At 34.9% G+C, this 12,660-nt stretch overlaps 1 protein-coding gene across 5 annotated transcripts in view; it reads right to left on the bottom strand.

Annotated features, from left to right (window-relative positions):
• PLCB1 (phospholipase C beta 1) overlaps positions 1-12,660 on the bottom strand; it is a 751,601-nt gene that overhangs the window by 215,201 nt on the left and 523,740 nt on the right. For all 5 annotated transcript variants that reach the window (XM_034947108.2, XM_003821362.4, XM_034947109.2 and 2 more), the window contains exons 8-9: positions 11,900-12,000; positions 10,480-10,646 (exon numbers count right to left, since the gene is read on the bottom strand). In XM_034947108.2, coding sequence (XP_034802999.1) covers positions 10,480-10,646; positions 11,900-12,000 — 268 coding nt within the window. The remainder of the gene's footprint in view (positions 1-10,479; positions 10,647-11,899; positions 12,001-12,660) is intronic.

Genomic DNA, 12,660 nt, shown 5'->3' with positions numbered 1-12,660 from the left:
ACTTTATGTGGTGCAGGCTGCAAGGGCCTAAGAATTAACTTTCTAAGAGCATCCTCCAACAATGGCTGTAGTTGGGAATGACTGCCTTGACAACACATTTTTTTGTAAGCTGCTTTCTCTTCCTCGTTCACACTCCCTACTGCCCTACTAGTACTTCCTGGAATCACCTTCCAAACTCTATGGACTTGAATCTTCTTTCAAAGTTGGCTTCTGGGAAAACCCTCAACAAAGACATATAGCCACATTGTTCAGAAGCATTTTTTGGGCTCATTTTCTACATATAAGGTAGAATGCTTAGGTAAGAAGCTTGATTTTGTCCATCATTCTCAATTAACTCTCCTGTTAAAATAATGCTATCCCTAGCTTGGAGATAATCTTTGCTGTCACAGCTGGCATCCTAGAGACTGTAGTGATTCAGAGTTAAGATAGACCTTTCAGAATCTCCATAAGAGATTTTTGAAATCCTTGGTCACTGTCCACTTCCTGGCAGGATTCCCTACTATGGTACATTTTTCAGCTTTTCTATTAAGGGTTAGGGTGGAAGGTCCATCCCTCACTTAATCTGGTTTCCCTGTGGTTTGCTTTTTTTTTTTTTCTGCATTCGACCTATTTCCCTCCCACTTATCTGTTGTATCACATTGACTATTGACAAGACCCTGGATAATGCCGAAGTTAGGAGCCAAACCCCTGTGGCCTCTCTCCCTCCCAACACAGTACAACCTGCCAGGCAGTTTTGACTGAGCCAGAGTCCCCTCCACCCCACCCCACACGCACTGCAACCTGCTCCTAGACCCTGCTGACAAGGGGAAAGCTATACTAGCCAACAATTGTCAATGCTGTGTTCTGCTGGGAGGTCACATCTAGGGGGAAAGAAGCCATTCTCTGCTCTGTCCCAACAGCTCTCCCATGAAATGGCAAGGCACCTCTGAAAGGTGTGATGCAGGAAAGAAGTTTTAACAAGACTCAGCAGACTATGGGGTTGATGAGGCTACCAAGCTCACTTATCTATCCTGTGGACTGGCATTTTATTTTGCCTTTTACTATTTATATTTTTCCTGTCTGGTTATTTTCTGAACAAAGGACATTTCAGCTGTGAGTAGACAGGGCTGTGACTTTCTGGCCAGAGCTGTGGGCCTGAGCAGACACTGAGGTCACTGAAATAAAGGAGAAAAGAAACAGAATTCCTAGGCCAGGCCTTTGCCTTTCCTCAGGCCCAGGCCCTGCCTTCTGGGAATAAAGGAAATGTAATAACGGAAAGGAAAGCAAAGGGAGTTGCCAAGTCAACCAATGAACAATAGATCCACAATTACGATCTTGAAAAATTTTTTTTTCATTCTTAGGCAATCTGAAATATTTCAGAGAAGTCTATGAACATACCAAACATGAAGTTAAGAAGAACTTGGAATGCACTCGGGGACGACAATGCCATTTTTCTGTAACCTTCCGCAGAGGTTAGAGAGTCAATAGGAGGAACTTAAATGAGATTTCGATCAATAAAATCCTAGAGTAGCTTTTCAGCAGCTTTTTCAGTGTAGTAACTTAATTAAGGCATGAAAGCATTGGCTACATCATATAGTTTTCCTCTGTTTTTGTCTTTTGGGAGAAAACTGATCTTATTTATGTTGACTTTGTTGATTCACGTCGGTTCTGTTTCCTCAACTACTTTGTAGGTAATCTATATAAAATGACTTAAATGGATGCCACCTTAATTGTGAGGCAGATCTTTAAACTAGTGAGTATTTCCTTCAGAGGAGTGGTTTTTAAACTGAGTATCCTGAATATCCCAGGGTTTGGGCAGACATCCCTGCAGAGAATGGGGTAGGTCAGGAGGAGAAAGAGTGGTAGGGCAACAGCCACCATCACCTGTACTCCAGGCTCCCCTCTATTCCACCCAGACAGCACCTTTAAAGCTTTTCCCTACATATTGGCCTTTCTCACGAGACTTTGTTAGAAGAAACAAACAAAGGGTGCTATGTCTAGGACCAGCTTGGAAACCACTGCTATAGACATCGATCACTAACTTCTAAATGGTCTGTGTTGCAACTTTTTTCTAAGCAAGTCCTGTTGGAGTGCCTAGGTGGATGTCTGGAGTAGCGGGACAAAGAAAACATGGTCTTGGTCCCAACATTGCCATTTCTGCAAACTGCCTCTTCTAATAAACTGACAGTTTGACTAAGCTAAATGGCTAAGTCCTTTGTAGACTGGAAATCTATGATTGGAGGCCACTGGCCAGGGCTTCGTGATTGGAAACAACGAAGACAATAACGTGATAGGTTGGCAGGAATGATGAGGCACAGCCTCTTTCCATTTTTTTTTCTCTCAATGCTCAGCAACTCTGACCTTACCCATCTTTCACTTTTGATTCCCTTAAGGCCATTTATAGAAAAGTGCTTGTCTTAGTTTGGGTTCTTCCAAAAACAGGATCTGAGACAAGGATTTGAGTGCAAGCACCTTTTTTGGGAGTTGACCCTATGAAACAACAGTAGAGAAGAGAAGTGAGACAAGAAGGAAAGGCAGCTAAGAAGGAGAAGGGTATCAGGCAGGTTACAGCTGTGGGCAGTTAGGGCTCAGTCTCACCGAGGAACTCTGGGAGAAAGCAGAGAACACACATCAGAACTTTGCAACCCAAGGGGCATGGAAGATAAGGTATTTATTCTTCAACTACTCCTGAGGCATGCAGTCCCTGGGAATTGTAGCCTGGCTGTGGATGGACTGATAGAAGGCCCTGAAGAGTTGCCAAGTGTGTAGGTGGCTGGGTTGGAACCATGATTGCCAAGGGACATGGGAATAGCACAGGTGTCTGCTACATTGCTGGTCTCATCCCATTTTACAGATGAAGAACCTGAAGCTCACACAAGTCAAGTCTCTTGCCTGAGGTTTACTGGCTTCATCATGACACTATGCCAGCCTATTTCTTTAATTAGGGCATGTTTGATCTTTCAAGGATGGAGAATAGAGATTATAATCATCACCATCATTAGTTTTTATAACTTCTACCTAGTAAAGCGAAATGGTGCTGGAAAAATATGATTCAAAAAATTTACTAGGAAATTGAAGTGATAATGAAGTAAATAGTAAGAGTCAAGTGTACATCCTTACACTTATGACTATAATTATAATTCCATTTTAATAAAAAGGTATAGAAAAGAATGATTGAGTCAGAAAGGACCATTTGTGCACAGATGTGACATGCCATATTTTTTTCAAGTTTCATTAATAAATTATTATACTTATCCTTAATTGCAGTACATTAAATAAGCCTGTTAGATGAGAAACAGCAATGTTCAGGAATGCCTCAGCCCAAGGCTCTGAGTCTCACTTCTAGACTCATAAATGTTTTAAAATAATTTGGCATAAATGCCAATGATCACTTTTCATTAGTTCAGGTAAATGACAATTTAGCCAACAACAATAAATATATGTAACCTCCTTAACAAAAGCATCTTATTTAATTCTTCCAGTAATTCTGTCAGGAAATAATTTCAAAGTTGAGAAAACTAGGGAGCAGGGCTAGTCAAAGAAGTTAAATGGCTTTGTAAGGCCAAATAAAAAGTCATAATGAATGAATGATTTCTGAACTAGTTTTAGTGTGATCTACTCTTTTTATTTGCCAAGAGACCACTATTCCTTCCTTTAGGAAGCACATCCTGGTTGAATTTTAGGGAACCATCTCTCTCCAATTGTCGGTCCGTGTGGTTTGTGCTTTAGGTAGTTGACCCCTTATGGGCTCTAGGGGGAGTCATATGACTTAAGCCTGTCCATTTATTTTTATCCCATCCTTCAGGACACTGTGATTCTAATTTAGAAGTGGCCTTGAGTGACCGAAGCCATGCCCTGGATTCTGGGACTTTCACAGGAACCATGAGTAAAAAGGATTTCTGTATACTAGGACTGGTGAGCTATAGGCTTGGAGCTGCTGGTGGCTGTCTTATCATTCAGGAAAATCTGCCCAAGAACTAGAGCCAGTATGAGAAAATGATGAGAGATGAAAAAAGACAATTACTGATAACATGACTTGAGCTCCTGGATATAGTCGTGCCTGAAACCATTAACACCTTGACTTTTTGCTTATATGCACAAGCAAATTTATTCAGTGCTTTAGTTTGAGTTAAGTTTCTGCTGTTTTTCAACTGAAGGAGTCTCAACTAAAACTATAGTTTTCAAGTTTCCCAAGTCCAGTCTCTTTCTATCACTCTCAGCCTATTTCTTGGTGTTGACAGTGAGAGAATATAGCTTAATTGTATAATACTTTAAATAAAACTATATTGAAAATGCAATAGGGTTTTTTCCCTACTGATACAATCATTATTGGCTTAGGTCTATTTAAAGGAAAAAAAGCTAAAGCACTTGCTATATCTGAACTTTGCCTAAAACCAAATTGCTTCGCCATTATAATCTTGAGTTCATTTCAACTATTAAACTATTAACTCAGCGAATAGTGATCACTAAAAGGGATTATAGAGCTTCATTTTTATGACTTAATTACAACAAAGTGGGGAAGCTTTTGTATAGTGTACCTTATAAAAATTTAGGAGGAAGAACTGATGATAAAAGGAATGTAGTTTGAAACATCTGCTATTATAATCTGCTACATTAATTCAATTATTTAACAAACACTCATGAACACCTGATCTTCACAGAATAAAAGCATGAAAAAAATTACTGCTTTCTTTTGGTTTGGCAGTTTATTTAAGTAAAATTTGGACTTCATTTATAGATATATCAGTTGAAGTCTGCATTCTGTTACCAAAGGTACCTATAGAGCTATTCTATTTTTCATGCTAATTTTACTCACTGTCTTTCATCTGAAGAGTTTAAGTGATAAAAAATAACTGTTTTGGAGACACTGATCTTGAAAGTACGATATTCATGAACATTTTGTTTGGAAGAGGCAGGGGTCACTGCATATTCCTGTGCCAGGAATATTTAAGTCTACAGTGCAAACAAGATGGAAAGGAAAAAACTTTTGCTGACCAGAGGCCATGGCATTTTTCAGTGTGTAATTTTTAAATAGTAAAAATAAACCACACTCCCAGGAGAATAGTATCCTCTGTGACAAGCTTCAAATTCTCTCTTTCTGGAACCCACATACATGACCCATTTGGCCTTAGACTGCACAGAAATCCTCTGATTATTTATAACCAATATACACATCTCCCAAAACAGAAATTCCAGTATGGAGATGTGGCTGACATGCTAATTACGGCAGGTCCTCAGAGGATCAAAGTCTATTGTCTCTTCTGGAGTTTCATTTCATACTTCCATGTGTCACACTTTTAGTCAGTTAAACTACGGTCGGCTTTGGCATTTGGGCTTTTGGTGACATTAAAAATTTTTCATTTAATTTCAAGTCTATCTTTTATGTAAAAATTATGTAAAATGCACATAAAAGCTAAACAGCATATGTCAGGTTTGTATATTATTTATTTGCTTAACACCTACTTTAAGATATGTTTATTGATATCAGAGAGTGTGTGTGTGTCTCTGTGTATGTGTATACACACACAACTATATGTTGTGTGTATATATATGTTGTGTGTATATATATGTTATATATGTTTATATTCTATTATGTATATTATGTGTGTATCTTATGCTTAGCATTTTATAACAAGTATAGGCTATATGGAAGTGCCTTTCTCAGGTAAATAAGACTCAATTTCCACATCAGCACTGAGATCAACACCAATTTAACTAACACCTGGGCACATCTGAAAACAGTTAAAATGAAAGCAGCAGAAGAATAAATTATAATGTAATACTAAACTTCCCTACTTATTTTCTTATGTGTTTATTGATCCAAATGTATTAACTACTTGACTAAAAGTTTAAAGTTTTAAAGTCTGTAGCTCATCTGTGTTAAAATCAATTCAGCCCAAATGTTATCTCTTCCATGAACTGTCCCCTACAGGAAGAAATCTCTTTATCTTCATGCTTAACGCGCTTTCTCTGTACTTCTCAGAGCTTTGCTACTCGGTGTGGGCCTTTGCTAAGCATCTTCTGCCTCACCCAGTAACTTGTTAGAAATGCAGAATCTCGAATCTGCATTTTAACAACGGCTCAGGTGATTCAGGTGCACGTTGGATTTCAAGAAGTAAGGTTTATATATTATATTAATTATAGATATTAGATTAATCTATTTAGATATTAGATTATTAATCTATTTAGATATTATGTTAATAATATATATTATAATTATATAATTAATTATATATAATACATAATTATATAATAAATAATTATATATAATACATAATTACATAATAAATAATTATATATCATACATAATTATATAATAAATAATTATATATATTATACATAATTATATGATAAATAATTATACCTATTATACATAATTATATAATAAATAATTATACCCAATACATAATTATATAATAAATAATTATACCCAATACATAATTATATAATAAATAATTATACCCAATACATAATTATATAATAAATAATTATACCCAATACATAATTATATAATAAATAATTATATATTATACATAATTATATAAATAATTATATACTATACATAATTATATAATAAATAATTATATACTATACATAATTATATAATAAATAATTACTATACATAATTATATAATAAATAATTATAATTATATATACTATACATAATTATATAATAAATAATTGTAATTATATATACTATACATAATTATATAATAAATATATATTATACATAGTTATATAATAAACATATATATTATACATAATTATATAATAAATAATTATATTATACATAATTATATAATAAATAATTATATATAATATAGAATTATATAATAAATAATTATATATAATATAGAATTATATAATAAATAATTATATATAATATAGAATTATATAAATAACTATATACAATATAGAATTATATAATAAATAACTATATACAATTATATAATAATTATATACAATTATATAATTATATACAATTATATAATTATATACAATTATATAATAATTATATACAATTACATAATAATTATATACAATTATATAATAATTATATACAATTATATAATAAATAATTATATACAATTATATAATAAATAATATATAATTATATAATAAATAATATATAATTATATAATAAATAATTATATATAATTATATAAAAATAATTATATATTTAATTATTATAATTAAATATATAAATAATTATATATAAATAATTATATATTTATATATAATTATATATAATATATCTATACACTTTTAAGAGGAGTGCAAATCTCTAGGGGCACAGGGTTTATCTCTGGGTCTGTCACTGTGTGTAGCCTCTTGCCTTTCACTGAAGATTTATTAAATACTGAAGTTATGAATGACTTAACGTAGGTTGGCTTGTAAGTTTGAGTTTGTAAGACTAGAACACCAGAGACTGTGTGCTTCCTCTAGTACTATTTGGCCTGCTTTAAACAGTGATAATAACAATTTAGGCCATTTACTGAACAACTATTGTGCGCTGAACTAAACATAAACAGGCACAATCTCACTTTATCCTAAAACAAGGCAGCTATCATGAGTCCGTTTTTGTGTACATGCCTTAGAGTTGGAGTGACCCTACTAAGGTCTTTGTAATTTGACTTTTAACTCCTCAAGAGTTGAATTTCTTTCATATGGATTCTAGAGAAGAAGGAGCTACAAATACAGCCAGCCAGAACTTCTGAACGGGCGCTGGAGTCCCCTGGGGTGACTGAGGATGCATGTCATATGGTAGCAGGTGGCTGGCCCTTTAGCCACATTCTAGCTGTTGGACTCCAAAGCCTCTGTCCTTCCCACGTGCTAGATAAGGCTTTAGGTAGAGACAGCATTAGCCAAAATTTTTCTGTACAGAGACCACTAGGCAACATTCTTAAGTGATAAGTTGGGGCATAAATGCTTTGGGTCACTGATTAGATCACAACTACAAGTCTACATTAAGGATTTCATCATGAGCAGGTGCATCTTCTAGGTGCTGGGGAAAACAGAAGAAAGTTTAAGGCCCAGAAATCATGGGATCTCCTAGAAAAAATGGACAACGACACCTGAGGAATGAAAACCAACATACTACATTTCAAAACATTGAGAGGAGTTAACACTTATTTATCGCATTACACAGGCCCAGATTCTTCTTTCCAAATGCTTTGCAGGTATTATTTAATTCAAATCTACAAAAAGCGAATCAAGAATTCTTCTGTCCTTAATTTTGAGGATGAAATAATTAAGGCATACAGAAGTTAAGCATAAGGCTATATAACTAGTGAGGCGGATCTCAGCTTTGAAACTCAAAAGTGGAACCACTATTCTATGTTGCTTCTTTATACTGCTATTAAGGTTGACACAGAGGTTTTGTGATCAATGTCATATTAAGGTATAGAAAAACAGATAAAGTTGCCTTTAAAAATATTTAAATTTTTAAATATTTTGTGTGCCTCTTTCGATTTGAAATTCATAAAATGGCACTAAATAATTTTGCAAATGCTAGGAGACATCATCTTAATTTCCATTAGAATCAAAATCAGTTTTTCTAGGATTATGGGGTTTTACAGTAATCTATCACAATTTTTTCTCTTTGTACCCTCTACATCGTGCAAGTCATCAGAAGATGATGTATGGAGGCATTGGATACCAGCTGAAGCCTGTGCCATCAGCAGTGTGGTGTGAAGGAAGGAGAAAAGGAAAAGGCTTACACTTTGGAGTGCTTCACTGGTTTCACAAAAGCTTTTTGTTTTCCTAGTGTCGTGGGCTAACTGGTTTTCAGAAGTGTTGTTGGATTTGTTATAACAATGTGTTCGTTATTTTTGGAGAAGTTTGGATTTTAGAAGAGAAATGCTAAGCTACATGGGCAAAACCTCCAAGATGTTCCCTGCTTCATGATAAGGGGAAATCTCATCTCTTGTGTACTAGGGAAGGAAGGGCAACCTATTTAAGTAGGTTTGGAGGGGCAGGCCTGGCCATGCCAAGACATACTGTTGGGCTAGTTGTTTCCTTTAACTAATCTCACCTTCACAGCATCAGTGAAAATGATAACAACAACAAAGGCAAAGTTCTTCACCAAGAAAACAAATGAAAACTAAAAAATTGCATCTAAAAATTCCCAACTAGTAGCATGTAGAATATGATTAATAGATTTTTAGATTTTACATTTATACTTCTTCTTCTTTTTTTTTTTTTTTTTTTTTTGAGACAGAGTCTTCCTCTGTCACCCAGGCTTGAGGGCAGTGGTGTAATCTCGGCTCACTGCAACCTCTGCCTCCTGGGTTCAAGCAATTCTCCTACCTCAGCCTTTTGAGTAGCTAGGACTACAGGCATGCGCCATAATGCCAGACTAATTTTTGTATTTTTAATAGAGACAGGATTTCACCATGTTGGCCAGGCTGATCTTGAACTCCTGACCTAAAGTGATCCACCTGCCTTGGCCTCCCAAAGTGTTGGGATTACAGACGTGAGCCACAGTGCCTGGGCCCATTTATACTTCATGCTTTCATTTTCAATTTAGAGGACCAGTTCCAGATTAAACACAATGGATTAAAAGACTTTTAAATTTACTTTTATGATAATCATTCTTATTGATGACCATAAGCTTGCTAGAGCTATTTCTGTTACTATAGAAAATGCCTGCATATTAATATATAATTGATTTCTTTTCAATAATTGGTTAATTGTACTTTATTTTCCTTCCTATGGAATATCTAGGCAATCTGCAATAACATCAGTGATAACACACTAATTTTCTTGGTGAAGATATTTCAATCCAGATGAGAGTTAGTCTTCTCAGTGGAAGATCTTGTTCAGGGACAGTGCTGCCACATATAGTTGAAAATTTGCAGTAATTACATCTTCATGATCTTATTTTGGCAATTCATTTTCCCAGAATCAAAAATATAAATTTCTTAAAAACTTCCAGGTAACTTAGAGCTGCCTTTGGGCTATCAATTTTTGGATTGTTTTGTATTTACAACACTAGGCTTTTTTACACAGAGAGCCAAATTTTAGACTATTTCCCCAAGTAGAAAAATTTATCAGATAGTATTTATCAGACAGTATATACTGGAAAAAGATAAGGGTCTCACAGACTAAATATTCTCTTCAGTTTTAGAACGTTAGAAAAACTTGTGGGCCACTTCACAGAACTTACTAGAAAAAGACAAAAGGGTAACCTAAAGATAGTGATTTCCTGTATGAAATATGCATTCAGTCACTGGGTGAATTTGAAACAAAATAAAGGATTAGACATTTTAAAAATATGTTACATGCATCTATACATATAACAACAATGACAAAAAAATCACACACCAAAGTTTAAAGAAAAACCTAGTGCACTGAACCACCAAGTGATTTCAGACCGAAAGGAATGCCTTGTAAACAGAGGAAACTAACCTAACGATCACTGGTGTTCCTAACTCCCAGCGTGTGACTACCCCCAATCAGAAACAAGAGCTTCCCTTTGGTGTGAAAGAAAGTACTGACCTTTTCTGGCGAGGCTGTTGTTGGGTTCATACTTCTCAATCAATACTTGGACTTGCTCTTGTTTTAGAGGTGGATAAAGTATTTCATTAAGCCGAGGATCTCGCTGCTTAAGGTTGATAAAATCCATCATCTGATCAACGGTAAGATATGGTTTGCTTTTGGCACCACTAAAAACAATGAAAAACCAAGCAATAAGAATTTTTTAAACTAAGTTTCATTCTAATATTTATATTTAACTCTAGGGAAATAAAATCTTATACTTGATAAGAAAATGATATATTGAAACTCCTATCTTGCCCTGTAAACACTGTGCTGCTCCACCATAATTCCTATACCTCTATGGGCTACAAATATCTTGTGCAATTGCTACCGCTAAAACCCAATGCTCTTGCAAAATACCAAATGGGTAAGAAAACCCACAGTAGAAAAACACTGCATCATGTGCATAAGGGTGCACCACTCTAAACCGAACACAGAGGTTTTTTGATTATGACAGTAAATTTTTGGTTTAATCATCCAACTCCATATCTCTGTAATCATTTAAAGATGTATTTATTGTCATTACTTAAAGTAAACAACCCGTTTGAGCGTTTTTAAAACTTACAGTTAGGCTTCAACAAGAGAGTATAATTCCTCAACATATCGTTCAAACTTCCCATTTCAATTGTATTGACCATCTAAAGACAAATTCAGTGGTACAAATGTTGCAGATGTTCAGTAAATATATGATGGCAATGAACAGCACAAAGCAAGAATATGCAATGTCATTTTCAGCAGTACTGTTTACCTGTCTTCCGTTTGAAGAAATCCTTATTTTGTTTACCACATTTTGTATTGATTTTCTGTCATGTGGATTTCAGTATTTTAAGAAAGGTAAACTGCTACTTTCCCCATATTTGCCTTAGTGCTTTGGTTTCTTTCTTTTTTTTTCTTTTTTCTTCTAATCTTTCAAAAAAAGGTAATGCCTTGATATAAGTTTATAATTTCTAACAGAAAAGCAAATAATTCTTCAGCTGAGAGGGTTCTTAGTAATCCAAACTTCTCATGTCGCTAATGTGGCTCAGAGAGATAAAATAACTGGTTCCCAATCCAGAGTTCTTCCTGTGACATGAGTCTATCTCTGCTAAGCCAAGGTGACTCCCTGTTCTACCCATAATCCTTCAACCATACAAAGTTATCTGAGCATACAAAAACAGCTACCTCCAGCAATATATCACAGCAAACTTGTACTCATTAAAAGCAGTGGTTGCACCTCAGGGGCAAGATTGTGTGATCCTATCCAAAACATCACACAGGAATATTGCTTTTAGACACAGTGTATGATGTTCTTCCATCTCCAATTACCACTCCAAGTCCTGCTCTAGCCACCTGAGAATCAATGCAAGCTGAAAAGGATATGGGTTAAAATGTGTACTCTTACAATTCTGAAAAGATGTTATCAATTTCCGGTCGAGGGCAAAGGTTGTTGAGGAAAACTCTGTACACTTCTGGAGTGAAATCTTCTTGAGGTATTGAATCATTCTGGGAAATAAAACAACAGAGTCAGCAAATGGTCTTTTTCTTTCCCCAGCTTCCTCCCTCCCTGTTTTTTCTCTGTCTTCTTTTCTCTCCTTTCTTTTCTTCCTCTCTTCCCTCACCTTCTCCCTCTCTCTTTCCTTTCTTTTTCCTTTTCTTCTAGGAGGTCAGGGTAAACATTCATAACACACCTATGAGGTCAACCGTAGCGTTCATTTGGACACTGGCTTTAGGGTGTCAAACCCTTTTTTCTGTGGCTTTTTCAGTTTAATTTAAGCTTAAGAATTGTCTCCTGCTAAAGGGATGTTAATGCAATTTCCTATATACATTTTCTAAAGTAAGTTAGATCTAGGAAAGATAGTCTGTTTGACAGAATTATTTTTAGGTTTTTTTTTTTTTCTACTTGAATCTTTTTTTTTCTTTTTTTAAGTAATGACCCTAGAGACAGACATAGTCAAAATGAAAACATAAATTCCAATTTTGTGTCAATTATTTTCAAACTATGTTCCCTCTGGTTTAAATAATCTGATAAGTTGTAAAACAGTTTTCATAAGTAGGACAGCACCAGTCATTATTTTTTCACTGATTGCTCCTGGTCCTATTGTTTAGGAAGCAAGTCGTTGATATAAAAGGCCACTTCTATGACTTATTTTTCTGTTTGGTTGG

Source organism: Pan paniscus, chromosome 21, assembly GCF_029289425.2.
Source record: "Pan paniscus chromosome 21, NHGRI_mPanPan1-v2.0_pri, whole genome shotgun sequence".
Lineage (NCBI taxonomy): Eukaryota > Metazoa > Chordata > Mammalia > Primates > Hominidae > Pan > Pan paniscus.
This window is presented reverse-complemented; position numbering and strand designations above follow the sequence as displayed.